We start from the raw sequence: 15355 nt of genomic DNA, 5'->3' as shown, positions 1-15355 counted from the left end.
TACATTTGGACAATCTCGTCTTTTAATTAGTATACTTAGACCTTTTAAACTTAATGTAACTGTTGATATGTTTGGATTTAGGTCTACTGTTTTTTGTTTTCTATTTGTTCCCTATGTTTTTCATTCCTGTCTTTCGTTTCCTGTCTTCTTTTGGATTATTTGAATATTTTTTAGTATTCCACTTTACCTATTGAGCTTTTAAATATATCTTCTGTGTAATTTGTGTGTGTGTGCATGTGGTTTCTTTAGCGACTAAAAAATACTTAACTTTTCATAGGTTGTTTGGGATTAATATTTTATCATTCAAGTGAAATATAGAAATCTGACTACCGTATAAACCTCTTCACACTTCCTCTTTATGGGGTAACTTTCATGTGTATTACACCTATATTCACTGAAGACCCCGTCAGACAATGTTATAAGTCTTGTTTTAACTGATTATACATGTTATAAAAAGCTTAAGATGAGAAAAATAGTCTATTTATCCAAATATTTCCCATTTCTGTTGCTCTTCCTTCATTCTCACGGTTTTGAATTTCCCTCTGGTGTCACAGTTCTATTAACAAAATATTATCACACCAAGAAGTCAAATGAGAAAACCCAGAGAGCAAGAGAAAGCAATGGGCATCACTCTCTTGCTGTTGGGACCGCACTGCCTCTGGTCAGAGAGAAGGGTTCCCCTCCCTGAAGTTTTAGGCACCTGCCTGGCTGTGACAGCCTCTGCTGCAGTGGGATTGCCGAGGGGCTGGAGTGGGAGATGAGAAGCAGCAATAAACAGGGATCTCCCTGACTCTCTCTGACTTACATAGGCCCTCTTGCCCCATCCTAGGACCAGAAATAGACAGCTTCTCTGGGAGCTCCTTCTGCCTTCATGGTATGCAGGTCCAGGATTCTGTCTGCTTGGAGTCCAGGCCAGGAGACACCAGAGTGGGAAAAACAGTAAACTTACTGCCAGTTTGGTGGTACTCGGAGTTCCCCTTTCCTTCCCTGATCTTCCTGTTATTCTTTCCTTTCCAAGATAGCTGCTCCATGCATTGAGTCCAGGCACTACAGCTCCATGCATTGAGTCCAGGCACTACAGCTGCATGCAGTGGGAGAGACAGGGTGGGCTAGGACTGGAATGAGAATAAGAGATGGATTTTTATGTAACAAACAGGGCCGTGGATTTACAAAGGCTGAAAAATGCTCCCTTAGGGCACCCTAACTGAGGAAGAGATTCTCTTTTCCCCTGCAGTGTGGTGGCTAGAAGCCTAATCCTTGGTATGAATTTTTACATTCATTTTTCCAGATGAACTTTAGAATCATTTTGCCATTAAAAATATTGTTTTTGATAGGACTTAAGCTAAATTTATAGTTTCAGAGAGATATGGTCTTTTTATAATAAAGGGTCCTTCTATCTAGGAACATGGTATATCTTCTCATTTTTTTTTTTCCCCCTTTTTGCGGTACGCAGGCCTCTCACCGCTGTGGCCTCTCCTGCCGCGGAGCAACAGGTTCCGGACGCGCAGGCCCAGCGGCCACAGCCCACGGGCGCAGCCGCTCCACGGCACGTGGGATCCTCCCAGACCGGGGCACGAACCTGTGTCCCCTGCATCGTCAGGCGGACCCCCAACCACTGCACCACCAGGGAAGCCCTCATTTTTTTTTTTTTAATGTCGTCTTCAATGACCTCCAACAAATTTTTTTAATTTTTTCACAAAATCCTTGCATACGCTTTGGTTAGATTTATTCCTGGGTATGTTATTCTTTTTATTACTATTGTGATAGGATTTTTTTTTTTTTTTTTTCCGGTACGCGGGCCTCTCACTGCCGTGGCCTCTCCCGTCGCGGAGCACAAGCTCCGGTCGCGCAGGCCCAGCGGCCACGGCCCTCGGGCCCAGCCGCTCCACAGCACGTGGGATCCTCCCGGACTGGGGCACGAACCCGCGTCCCCCGCATCGGCAGGCAGACCCCCAACCACTGCGCCACCAGGGAAGCCCGATAGGATCTTTTTTAACATTAAAAAAATCTTATTGGTTATTGTTGATATATAGAGGAGCTATTGATTTTGGCATATTTACTTTGTAACCAGCTACCTTACAGAACTTTTATTCTATTATTTTGAGTTGATTTTCTACAAATAATTATTTGTGAATTCCATCTCTCAGACTGGTGTTCTACAAATAAAGATAATTTGGAACCTCTCTTTGAAAAAACTTGGAAAATTCTACTTTTGGTTTATTTAATCACACTACCAAATTACACAATGTTAGGTAACAGTGGTGCTGACAGGCTTGCTTGTCTTGGTTGTGACTTTTTTAGCAAAGTCACCATCAAGATAGAAATATTTTATGATGTTAACGAAGCATCTTTTTTTATTCTTTAAAATCTTTAAAAGGATTTTTGATCAGTAAAGAACATTGAGTTTTATCAAGTGCTCTTTCAGTAACCATAAAAATGACCATTTTTATGAGTTTTCTTATTTGACCTATCAATGTGATAACATTTTGTTAACAGAACTTCTAAATTTAAAAAATACCTGTGTTCCTAGAGTCAATCCTACTAGGTCATAGAATAGATTGCAGAGCAATAATTCTCAAGGGCGGGCTTTTTCCATTGACACAGCTGCTCCTGTTTAGAATTATGTCTCCAGAGAGGCTGCACTATATTAATGAGGTGAAGGCCGAATGAACCGGAGTAACTAGAACTCACTTAGCTCTTACGTTCGTGAGATTCTGCTCCTCGTCTGGATTCACATACAAATATCAAAATCAGGGAAGTTGCTGCCCTGCTATTCTATAGGAGGTTTCTGTCTACCCTCTAATCACCTTAGGGCACTGGCTCTACCATTAACTAATTCTACAAAAGAGGTTACAGTGTGCGTCTTCCTCGGGTTCTAGAAGTGGGCAGGAATTAGTGGGTTTCACAGGAAAGGTTTGAATATAAGTGATGTTTCCTAATGCTGTCAGTTCAATGAATAAAGAATCTAGACATCTGTGCCAAGCTGATTCCTCCAAATTTTTCTTTCAAATATCAAAAGAAAGTTCAGAATTTGGCATTCTGAATTAGAATTCTGTATCAGAGCCAGACTTCCTACTGTTCCTGCGTCAAATAAGTTCCGGCCCTTTATTCTCTGAGTGGCTTCCTTTCATAATGGCAGCTTTACTGAGGCCCCAGCCCAGGTGTCTGAGAGGAGCCCCTGGCCCAGGTGTACACCCACAAAGCCACAGGGAGAAGAGAATCAGCACCCCATTGGGACAGAAGCCCACACCCTGCATTATGGAATTTCTAGAAGTGCTTACCCTTGCTTTTTCCCTGCATACGAATATTAACATCTGTTTTCAGAAACCTGGACACCTTAATGGAAGCAAAAGGTTTAGAAAGAAAAAAATTAGATTTTATTCAAGATAAGCAAAGGATAAGAGTGAATCATCAAGTAAAACCATTCAAAGTCACTTCACAGATATTTTATCAAGGAACCCACCAGTGAAAGCCCAAAGAACCAGGAATAAGTTATATATGCCACATTTTTACTTTCATGAAAACAACAAGCAAATAAACTGCTACTAAGAATATATTCCTTCAAGAGAAGGAAGTCCTAAGATTCATTGCAGGGTCAGTACAGGTTCAACTCAGTTCCATGGCCTCTATAAAAAATCGTGTCCAGAATCATCTCCAAAGAAAAGCAAGTCTAAAGAATGCTCTATATGGTAGTTTTTACTGTGCTGGTAGTCTCATTCTTTGGAAACTTGTACTCTACCAACAGAAAAGTGAGCCTTCAGCTCTCTGAGCACTCTGTTCCCTAGTCTTTGCCTAAACAGTATTTTCTGAACATACAACAACACAGAGGGAGAAGAGTAACTTAAGGGCAAAGAAGAAAAACTGAGGACGTATGTATGCTGTGAAATATGTATTTTAAGCTAAATAACCATAGGTAAATAATATATTGCCCAAACCCACTCTACGTATCTTGATTCTTATTTATCCCATATCAAGTATAAGTGTGGAATCTTTTATTATATATCTCTAAATTCCTGACTGAAATAATTTCCAATAAATTGTTGGTGGTCAAGAGATATACACAAAATTTAAATGTCAATAATTTTTCAGTGAGAAATTACTTTTTATAACTGCTTGGGCATTATCAAAATACAACTTAAAAACCTTTCTTTGTAATCATCTAAATTAAACAAAGAATCCTTTTTTAAGGCACAAACCCAAAAGTGGCAAAACAACCATAAATTTAGCATATGGGACCACATTCTCCTAAAGGGCATTAGGAAATTCAGATAGAAGCTGATGTTACGGCCAGGGTGAAATGGACATGGGCCTAGGCCAGAGGCCCTTGCGTGCCAGTTCACTCTTTACAGGCTTGAGGGAAGGCGTGGAGGGGGTTTACAGGGTTGCCACTTGGGGAGCTCAGTGCAACCGCTATTTATTAACCTGTAAGGAACCGTCTCAGTATTTTAGCAACTGATGCAGCTGTACCAGAACAAACTGGCTGAACAGCAGCTCTGCTCACAGCTTTCTATAAATGCAACTTGATAAAAATGGTAGATTATGGGCACACTGCTTTACATTAGTTTATTATAAAAGAAAAACAATTCCCAGAGACACAATATACAACATTCTAACTCCGAAATCCTTTTGCTATTCTAAAAATACTCTTCTGAGACTAAACACTTTTTACAACCCCCAGTCTGCTCAGCCCACAAGACAACCCAACTCCTTGGCTCCCGCGTGCACAGGTCAGGGGTTCCAACAACCATGGCCATGGCCAACACAGTGAAACCACTCTCTAAAGTGGCTGAGCCCTTTGAGAAAAATTTAAATAGCTGCTAACTCAATCTAAATAAATAGTGAAAGGACTGTTTCTGCCCCTAAGATTAAATCCCACACATCTGATGCTCAAACTCAGGTCTTCCTGTCATCACTTGACACATGGAAGGTCCGGTAAAATATTCACCGATTTGTTAATCCTAAGAGTGCTGCTTGTGATCCAGATGAGTCAAAATAAACGGCCAGGGTATCTTCTAAAAAGCCCATGATGGCCCTTTTGGCTGTGTCGCCAGCCAGTGCCTGGACACTGCTTATGTGCTCCAGGGCTGTTTTGACCATCTGGTCTCTTTCCTGCGGGCTGTGGGGTGCTCCAGTGTCATCTCTCTCTGTTCCTGATTTTAAAAACTGTAGGATATAGGACTGGACCATGTCCCCATTCAATTCAAGGGTTTCTTTGATGCAGGACAGGTCTGAGGCGCTGGCCAAGCTCAAGAGGTGAATCAGTGCCTGGCAGATTTGGGTCCGTAGGCTAGCACAGTACTTGAATTCCAAAAAGTCTGTGGTGTCTTCACTCTTCTGTAAGGCAGTGACCAATGCATTCCAGATCTGAGCGTACTGGTCAACAGATCCATAGTGCTCTCTCTTGCCCGGGACAGAAAGGGCAGCGGCAGATCTGATGCGCACTTTGAAGTTCTTGCATGATGTCACAACTGATGTCAGGGCGTTGTAGGCCTGGGAGGTCCACAGGGCTGTTCCTAGAAAGAATCCATAGTCATTAAAGCAAATAAAGGTTTAAAAATAAGTGGGGTGAGAGGGGTAGAAGGAAGCACATACACTAGCGCTCAAGTTAGTCATTTTATGTTTTCATTTAATTCTCACAATAATCCTACAAGATCGGGGTGGTGAGTGACTATGGGATCCTAGGTTAGTGGCCAAGTACCGGCTCCCAAAGCTCTCCCTTTCCCTAGATGAGCATGACATGTGCTCAGGACTTCTGCTACCCTGAATAGGAACTTTGGTGACTTAGAAAGAGGCTCCTTCTCTGGGAAGATGCTCGTCTGAGGCGGTGAGGCTTGGTGGGAGAAGCAGGGACTGAACTGCAGCCCCACCTGTCCTCTCGGCTGGGTGCTTCTGAGCAGCGCACAAAGTGCACAACTGTATGCCCAGCCCTGCTCATGCTGGCAAAAGGCCATTTCATCACACAGATTAGCATCTAGACCCTGCTCTGGACAAAGCAAGTCATGCATTTAATTGCAAAGAAAAAGAAAATACTGTCTAGGCAGTGACTGGCGGACAGAGGACTCAGATTAAGTGAAGGCTCAATTTTCTAATATTGAGAAGATGATGCCTAGATTCTTCGCTCCTCTCGCTTCCTGTTGGCCCCAGGAAATCGGCCAGCTTTATTCCTTGTCAGAGTTACCACTTACTCCATTTCGGGAGTTCTCAGTCCTCAAGGTGGGCAGCAGAGTAGAAGGCAGCTTCCCTAATGCTCCCAGCCCTTCCCAACATCTCTGATGTCTCTGAAGACAGGCAGCAGATACCCAGCTTCCACGGGCTCCAACCCCAAAGGTTACTTCAGGCTGTTTCCTCAGTGGAAAAAGCCACGAGGCTACATCTCCACTGGTTCCCGGCTGACTGGTCCGCCTGGACGCTCTTGGCAGTAAAGGGGAGAAGAGCCAGATTTCCCTAACGTGATGCAGGCTCTGCTGGTCCAGAATGGCTTCACCTCTCCAGGAACACACACTTATGTTTCAAATCTTTTCACAGAGACAAATATGTAAGGTAAATGCTGGCAATTCAAGCGACTGGGATTAGGAGGCTGCGATCCAGACACCCAAGCAGCTGTCAGCCACTGATGATGTATCAAGGTGCACAGCATGTCATTACTCAGAGGCAGATCCCTACGCAGCATTCCACTTCAGTACCAAGGGCGCATATGGAATCTCCAATTTATACCCTCTTCCTCCCAGGTCTGTTTTCCCCTTTATTTTTTTCCTGATTGTTAAAATGATAGATGCTCACTGTAAAAAACTTAGAAAATGAGAGCAGATAAAATCCTACTCATCATCCCATTCAGAGGCAACCACTGTTAATAATTAGACTAATTTCTTTTCAGTCTTTTTTCTATCCATTAACTGAGATTGTACTGTAGAAACAATTTTCATACCCTGTTTTAATTTGCTTAACATCAGAAGTATTTTCCCAGATTACCAAAAACTTTTTGTAAACATAACTTTAAGTGGCAACAAAGTATCTCTCTGAATACATATACCATGATTTATCTCACCTTTCCCCTAAACTGGGGTGTTCAGTACGTTTCCATTTTTTAAAACATTATGAATAATACCGTGGCTTTACTAACAATGCACACTGGTGTGTGCTGTCCAAAGAGGCCCTCCACCAGAGAGGAGAGGGAGACATTCTTACCTAAGGGAAGAGCAGAATTTTTAAATACATTCCCCATTGCGTAACAAGCATTCCATCGGACTTTCATGGCAGCCTCAATTAGAACAGTAGAAATTAGGGCCTGGATAGCCTCCTCAATGATTTCAGCAAATCTGGGTTTTTCTATATGAGATGGTTGCAGAAAATGAAGCAAATTTCCAAGGGCCCGGACTGCATTGCTTTTTACCTAGAATCAAACGTAAAACATGCTAAAGACATGTGTCAGAAAGTATAATTTCCACTTAAAAAAATCCAGGATGCCCAAGACATCTTAAAGCAAGAGAGATAATGAAAAATTCAGCCTGTAAAGGTGCAAGTTCTTAGAACTCGGCAAGGTCTTGTGTGGTTAACATCCTGACCCATCAGAGAGGTCAGGTTCTGCCGAGCTCCTTGCCCTGATTTTTTTAATGTTAGACTGGACTTCAGAGAGGTCCATTTTCCTTGTGGTACAGAGATGGTGTGTAAGGCCCAGGCGCAACAGGACACTGGTGGTTTGCAGCAAGGCTTGGAGGAAAAGCTAGGTTTCATAATTCCAGTCAATACTTTTCTCCTAGACTAGAGTCTCAACCTTTGCAGCATACTAGAATCATCTGGGAAGCTTTCTTTTTAAAAAACCAATTCTGACTAAATTAGCCTGATGTAGGGCTTCCCAGAACCACTGTACTAAATTAAGCACTTGCTATCAGTCAGGTACTATGCTAGGTGCTATTAAAAAAAGGCATCTTGTCAATGGAACAGGAGAGAAAGCCCAGAGATAAACATACATATGGTCACCTTATCTTTGATAAAGGAGGCAAGAATATACAATGGAGAAAAGACAACCTCTTCAATAAGTGGTGCTGGGAAAACTGGACAGCTACATGTAAAAGAATGAAATTAGAACACTCCCTAACACCATACACAAAAATAAACTCAAAATGGATTAAAGACCTAAATGTAAGCCCAGACACTATAAAACTCTTAGAGGAAAACACAGGCAGAACATTCTATAACATAAATCACAGCAAGATCCTTTTTGACCCACCTCCTAGAGAAATGGAAATAAAAATAAACAAACAGGACCTTATGAAACTTAAAAGCTTTTGCACAGCAAAAGAAACCATAAACAAGACGAAAAGACAACCCTCAGAATGGAAGAGGGGCTTCCCTGGTGGCACAGTGGTTGGAAGTCCGCCTGCCGATGCAGGGGACATGGGTTCGTGCCCCAGTCCAGGAAGATCCCACATGCCGCGGAGCAGATGGGCCCGTGAGCCATGGCCGCTGAGCCTGTGCATCCGGAGCCTGTGCTCCGCAATGGGAGAGGCCACAACGGTGAGAGGCCCGTGTACCGCAAATGGGAGAAGATATTTGCAAATGAATCAACGGACAAAGGATTAATCTCCAAAATATACAAGCAGCTCATGCAGCTCAATATTAAAAAAACAAACAACCCAATCCAAAAATGGGCAGAAGACCTAAATAGACACTTCTCCAAAGAAGATCTACAGACTGCCAACAAACACATGAAAGGATGCTCAACATCACTGATCATTAGAGAAATGCAAATCAAAACTACAATGAGGTATCACCTCACACGGGTCAGAATGGCCATCATCAAAAAATCTACAAACAATAAATGTTGGAGAGGGTGTGGAGAAAAGGGAACCTTCTTGCACTGTTGGTGTGAATGTAAATTGATACAGCCACTATGGAGAACAGTATGGAGGTTCCTTAAAAAACGAAAAACAGAACTACCATATGACCCAGTAATCCCACTACTGGGCATATACCCTGAGAAAACCATAATTCAAAAAGAGTCATGTACCACAATGTTCACTGCAGCTCTACTTACAATAGGCAGGACATGGAAGCAACCTAAGTGTCCATCAACAGATGAATGGATAAAGAAGATGTGGCACATATATACAATGGAATATTACTCAGCCATAAAAAGAAATGAAATTGAGTTATTTGCAGTGAGGTGGATGGACCTAGAGTCTGTCATACAGAGTGAAGTAAGTCAGAAAGAGAAAAACAAATACTACATGCTAACACATATACATGGAATCTAAAAAAAAAGGTTCTCAAGAACCTAGGGGCAGGACAGGAATAAAGATGCAGATGTAGAGAATGGACTTGAGGATACGGGGAGGGGGAAGGATAAGCTGGGACGAAGTGAGACAGTGGCACGGACATATATATACTACCAAATGTAAAACAGATAGCTAGTGGGAAGCAGCCGCATGGCACAGGGAGATCAGCTCAGTGCTTTGTGTCCACCTAGAGGGGTGGGATAGGGAGGGTGGGAGGGAGATGCAAGAGGGAGGAGAAATAGGGATAAGTGTATATGTATAGCTGATTCACTTTGTTATACAGCATAAATTAGCACACCACTGTAAAGCAATTATACTGCAATAAAGATTTTAAGAAAAAAAAAAGGCATCTTGGAATCCAATGAGGTATATGTAACAACTTCCATGTTACGGAAGAAATTCACCTTCGTAGAAGTTAAATAATGCACCAAAGGTCACTTAGCTAGTAACCGGCAAGCCAGGATTTGAACCATGTCTGCCTGACCCTAAAGCTTAGGTCTACATTTTTAAAACTTAATAGTGTAACAGGGAATGTCCAAAGCCAAGCTGCTCATCTTTCTGACTTGTCTATTCTACTTAAAGATTTTTGGGAAAAAACAGCTACATGGACATACCATGGAGTAGTCTTACAAATGGCACTGACGGGCTTCCCTGCTGGCGCAGTGGTTAAGAATCCGCCTGCCAATGCAGGGGACACAGGTTCGAGCCCTGGTCCGGGAAGATCCCACATGCCACGGAGCAACTAAGCCCGTGTGCCACAACTATTGAGCCTGCGCTCTAGAGCCCGCGAGCCACAACTACTGAAGCCCGTGCGCCTAGAGCCTGTGCTCTGCAACAAGAGAAGCCACCACAATGGGAAGCCCGCACACCACAACATAGAGTAGCCCCCACTCACTGCAACTAGAGAAAGCCCGCGCGCAGCGACAAGCACCCAATGCAGCCAAAAACAAATAAGTAAAATAAATAAATAAATTTAAAAAATAAAATAAATGGCACTGATATTTTTCATAAGACAGGAAAGAAACTGTACAAGTGTGGAGTGTACACTACATACCCTGAGTACACCCTCAATCTCCTTTGAACAGGGATAAGTTTGGTGGGATAAAACTATAATACACTAAGTATCTAACTGAAAAATATTAGGTTTTGCTGTCAGTCTACCTTGTCTTTATCCTTGGATGCCTCTATAGCTGATCGCAGCATCTTCAAGAGCAGGAGGCCAGAGAACTCTTCCTGGAAACTTGGGTCTGGTGTTTCCCTGTCCCATCCAAAGCAGGCAAAACATGTTAAAAGGTAAAGCCCAGTTAAATATAGACATGTACAAATTATATTCACTCAGTATAACTATAAAAACAGCTCCACAAATCTGTTCAGATTATACCAAGAACTTACAGTTTATACCTTTTGACCTAGTAGGTCCACATTCTTTTGGATGTAACCAAAAAGAATATCTCAAAATGGAGAGATTTCATGCACGAAAATGTTCAATGCATATAAAAGCCTAAAATAACATGAATGTTCACTTACAGGGTAATGGTGAAATAATCATCACATAGTGATGACTGTGTAATAATAAATACCAATTTATAAAAAGTCAGTAGAAGTCAGGAGAATGCTTATACATGTTATATGTTAGAGTTAAATGACAAAAAGCAAGATACTTGTGTATGAATAAAGCAGTCGCCTCTGGGGAGGGAAACTAGGGGATTAAGGTAGGAGAAAGGCTTTATACTGCATACCCCTTTGTACTGTTTGAATTCTTTTTTTAACCTGTGAATATATTACTTAAAAAAATACAAACACAATATTTAAAAAGTAGGGCAACCATTACTAAGGTTTTGGTTTTATAATAGGGCTCAAAGATATCCTCTTGGGACCTTAGGCTTGGAAGCCACCCAGGAGAAATGAGCTGAGTCACCTACATGTTGACAATCAGAGTGTCTGTCAGGTTGCCTAGGGACCAGGCTGCTTTGGCCCGGACATTAAGAGACTTGTCTTGAAGTGACATCAATATTGCATTTGCTGTGTCTGCAACAAATATGACATCCTGTAAGATAAACAAATCAAAACACTGTAGTCACTTTAGGAGTTCACACCGCTATCTTGAAAATTCTCAAATTTATCTGCAGATAAAGCTGTAAGCCTTTACCACAAATCTCTATTTGGAAATCAAAATTCATTTATTCAATCTATTTACTCTTCTTCTTATATATTACAATTTGGACACTCATTAAAATCCCAGGGGAAGGTCTCCCACGATTCTGGTATGTGCCATGCACACGCGAGGAGCCTACAGATTTCGCTCTTGTGAACATCTTATAACCCAGCCTGCGACACCTGTCTATGAATTCTGAGCTTGGCTTGATTTCCACCTCAGGAAGAGATGTGGACAATGAACACATTTCCAAAACACATCCTGTTCACTTACACACTTCTCAGAGAGATAAAGGTCACAAGTAAGAGTGAAGGAGAAATTTATTTCCTTCTTAATAAAAACTCTATTAGTTTTCTAAATTATTAGTATCGTATGGTAATGTCCCATTTCATTTTTTCCAATTATCCACTGATTTAAACATTTACTGTTTTAGGGTCCTGGCCAGTGTGCAAAATCGTTAAAAACAAATGAACTACAGGCAGTAGCATATTTTAGTAGCAATTAAGGAAACCAGATTACAAAGCAATTTAATTTCCTTTACTGTCCAACTCAGGAGCTCTATATCCACCAAAAAGAGTAAGAAAATGGACTGTAAAGAGGCACAGTGAAGCTACACAGGCTCACTCTGACCTGTCTGAGACACGGAAAAAGCACGTAGACCCCAAGGGCCCGAGAGGTCGCAGCTTTCACTAATCGGTTCTTGCTGTCATTCAGCCCCAGCAGCATGGTGATGCACAGGATCTGCCTGTCACTCTGCAATGAGAAAGGTTGGCCAAGGAAAAGTGCGAATGAAACAGCCATGAGCCGATACCTTCGACAAGTGACTGTGACGCACCTGTGTTGAATCCACATTCAGGAGTTGACCACAACTGAGCCCTTGAGGTTAACTTGGCACAGAACAAAGGTTCAACTCAGATCCAGTTATCATCTGAGTACCCACTCGGGGCAGGGGGACACACAGCATCGTGATTACATTTAACCTCTACCATCGTGAGTCAGGTCACTTTATTCTCCTACTTTAGTCAAGCTGCCTTCCTTATAAAAACTAATTTACATAAATAAGAATGGATGCAAATGCCATTAAGGATTAAAGGAAGTAGCAGTCTGAACACTATGTGTGTTGGGCACCAAGCAAGGCGTTTTCACATGCTTCATGTTATTACTCACATCATTTACATTTTATAGGGGATAAAACTAATTTTTAGAGAAGTTAAGATAACCAAAGAGCTAGAAGGTAGAAGAGCTGAGATTCAAACCAGCTAGGATTTAAATCCAAAGAGCTAGGATTTTCTAACTTTTGGATTTGAAATCTTTCTGAAATCTGACCTCAAAGCCTCTGCTACTTTCACTTCTCTCTCCCTGCCTTCTACGCACAGGGAGAAAAAGCTCCTCTGAGGCATTAAGATTTCACTGCTGCTCCCCACTGCCCTCACCCTACGCTCAAACAGAACATGCACCTTCTCCTCAGAGATAATGCTGAATACTGGTTCAAAATGAAAAACAGTCAAAATCAAACTCAAGCTCTCATGCTCAGAGTCACAAATTAAAGATGATAAAACACCCCTAAGGTTACCAGCAGATTGCTGAAGGCTTCTGGCAAGATGGAAGACAGGGCATCACAGGCGCTCGCCTGCAGAGTCGGATGCTCTGAATTCTGCAGGGCTCTGGGTAAAGGACCGTTCAGCATCACAGTCCAGAACATCACCACCTGGAACAGAAGCACAGTAACAACTGCAGCCCAAGAGACAACAGTGGAACCAGCTAGACACTAAGACTACCACTAGTAACCACAGTGATGAAAAGTTTTTCCTTAACGTAGTAGCTTATATAAATACTTTTACTAGTACTTCTTCCACAGCAATGAAAGGAACTTTAGAAAACAACTAATTCAATGCTTCCATTTCATTCATTAGGAAACTACAGTGTGGTACAGTAAGGCAGCAGTAGTGATGATGATACTGGGAGGAAGATGAAGATGAGGATAGCAGTAACTGCAGCAGCAGCTGTTTTTCAGAGAGCTTCCCATACCCCAGGCATTGTTCTAAGTGTTTTACACAATCTACTCATTTTAATCTTCAGCCCAACTAAATGAAGAACATATCCTTATCTCCATTTTCACACCAGGAATCTGAGGCAGAGAGAGATAACGTAACTTGCTAGTGGGCAGCAGAGCTGGTCGAGAATCAGATCAAATGACACCTAGCCAGGGCTCTTTCAAACCTCGAGGGCACAAGGGTCGGGGTCCCAGAGCAGCCCAGAGGCCACGTGCCCCAGTGCAAGGAGCACGGATCCAGAGCAGGAGCTGGGGTGGAGTTAGCCCTTCAACTTCTGCTTCCTGTCTCTGCAGCCTCAGGCAAGTCACTGAACCGGTCTAAGCTTTGGTTCCTCTTCAGTAAAACAGGACAAAGAGATCTACTTGGCAGAGTTTATGTGATAATAAAATGTACGACTGTGTAAAGTCTCTAGCACAGTGCCGGATGTACAGTGGAGATTCTTAAATTGAACAACAGGCTCTGTTTTCAGCACTTTGAAGAATTTTCTCACTTCAATGCCCCTCAAGGTAGGCATCTGCAGAGTACCTTTAACAGTCTCCTTCCCATGCTTTATAAAAACCCTGGGATTTCATGCCCCATGTGCAAATCTGTCTGGGGATTTGGCGTCTCCATTTCCTGCCCCATGGACTTAGTCCTCAGTTTTGCCATGCACTCACACACCAATTCTTTCGCCCCACAATCCTAGCTCCTGGACACCCAATCTGGGTCCTCCTGCCCCAAACCAGAAGAATGTGGACAGGTGTGGTTGCCAGCCTCCAAGATGGCCCACAGTGATTCTCACCTCCTAATGTTCAGGAGGCCATCCGCTCCCACACTGACTAAGGCTGACCTGTGTAACTAATGGGGTATTGTGGGAATGACAGTGCAGAACTTCTGAAACTAGGTTATAAAAATTCTACAGCTGTTTTGCTCACTCTCGATTCATTGCTATAAGGGAGGCCAGCTGCCTTGTCAGGAGAACACTCGAGCAGCCCTCTGGAGAGGTCCTCATGGGAAGGAACTGAGTGAGATCTGCCATCAGCCAGCACTAACGTGCAAGGTATGCGAGTGATCGCGCCACCTTGGAAGGAGCTCCTCCAACCCCCGTCAAATTCGGCTGACTGCAGTCCCTGCCAGCATCCTGGCTGCAGCCTCATGAGACCTGAGCCAGAACCATCAGGTAAGCTGCCCTCAATTCCTGGTCCACAGAAACTATGTGAGAGAATAAATGTAGGATATGGTTTTAAGTTGCAAAGTGCTTAGGATAATTTATCACTCAACAGATTAGTAATACAGAAAGTATACCCCTTTTTTACATATGAAACAACACTTAAGTGCGAATAGTTAAGAGTCTTGCTCAGGGCTTCCCTGGTGGCGCAGTGGTTAAGAATCCGCCTGCCAACGCAGGAGACACGGGTTCGAGCCCTGGTCTGGGAGGATCCCACATGCCGCGAAGCAACTAAGCCCGTGCGCCACAACTACCGAACCTGCGCTCTAGAGGCCGCGAGCCACAACTACTGAGCCCGCGTGCCACAACTACTGAAGCCCACGCACCTAGAGCCTGTGCTCTGCAACAAGAAGCCACTGCTATGAGAAGCCCACGCACCACAACAAAGAGTAGCCCCCGCTCAGTGCAACTAGAGAAAGCCTGCGTGCAGCAACAAAGACCCAACGCAGCCAAAAATAAAAATAAATAAATTTATTTTTAAAAAAAGGAAAAAAAGAGTCTTGCTCAAAGTCACTTGGAACAAGGGGAGAAGTCTGGATTAAACCCAGGTCTGTCTGATAGCAAAGCACAACGCAACTCCCTGCAAACAGTGACATTTCAGTTTTAGTGGCAGTCTAGGGAAGGGACTAGAGCTAGACATTCTTTTTTTGAAATTTATTTATTT

At 42.8% G+C, this 15355-nt stretch overlaps 1 protein-coding gene across 1 annotated transcript in view; it reads right to left on the bottom strand.

Moving 5' to 3' along the window:
- Positions 1 to 976: 976 nt before the first annotated feature.
- Positions 977 to 15355, bottom strand: part of HEATR6 (HEAT repeat containing 6) — a 46607-nt gene continuing 32228 nt past the window's right edge. The window contains exons 15-22 of the mRNA XM_082679988.1: positions 13004 to 13138; positions 12061 to 12183; positions 11198 to 11322; positions 10437 to 10533; positions 7186 to 7390; positions 4946 to 5513; positions 3282 to 3336; positions 977 to 1115 (exon numbers count right to left, since the gene is read on the bottom strand). Coding sequence (XP_082536114.1) covers positions 3321 to 3336; positions 4946 to 5513; positions 7186 to 7390; positions 10437 to 10533; positions 11198 to 11322; positions 12061 to 12183; positions 13004 to 13138 — 1269 coding nt within the window. The 3' untranslated portion in view covers positions 977 to 1115; positions 3282 to 3320. The remainder of the gene's footprint in view (positions 1116 to 3281; positions 3337 to 4945; positions 5514 to 7185; positions 7391 to 10436; positions 10534 to 11197; positions 11323 to 12060; positions 12184 to 13003; positions 13139 to 15355) is intronic.

The sequence above is a fragment of the Grampus griseus genome (assembly GCF_964374135.1).
Source record: "Grampus griseus genome assembly, chromosome: 20".
Taxonomy (NCBI): Eukaryota; Metazoa; Chordata; class Mammalia; order Artiodactyla; family Delphinidae; genus Grampus; species Grampus griseus.
This window is presented reverse-complemented; position numbering and strand designations above follow the sequence as displayed.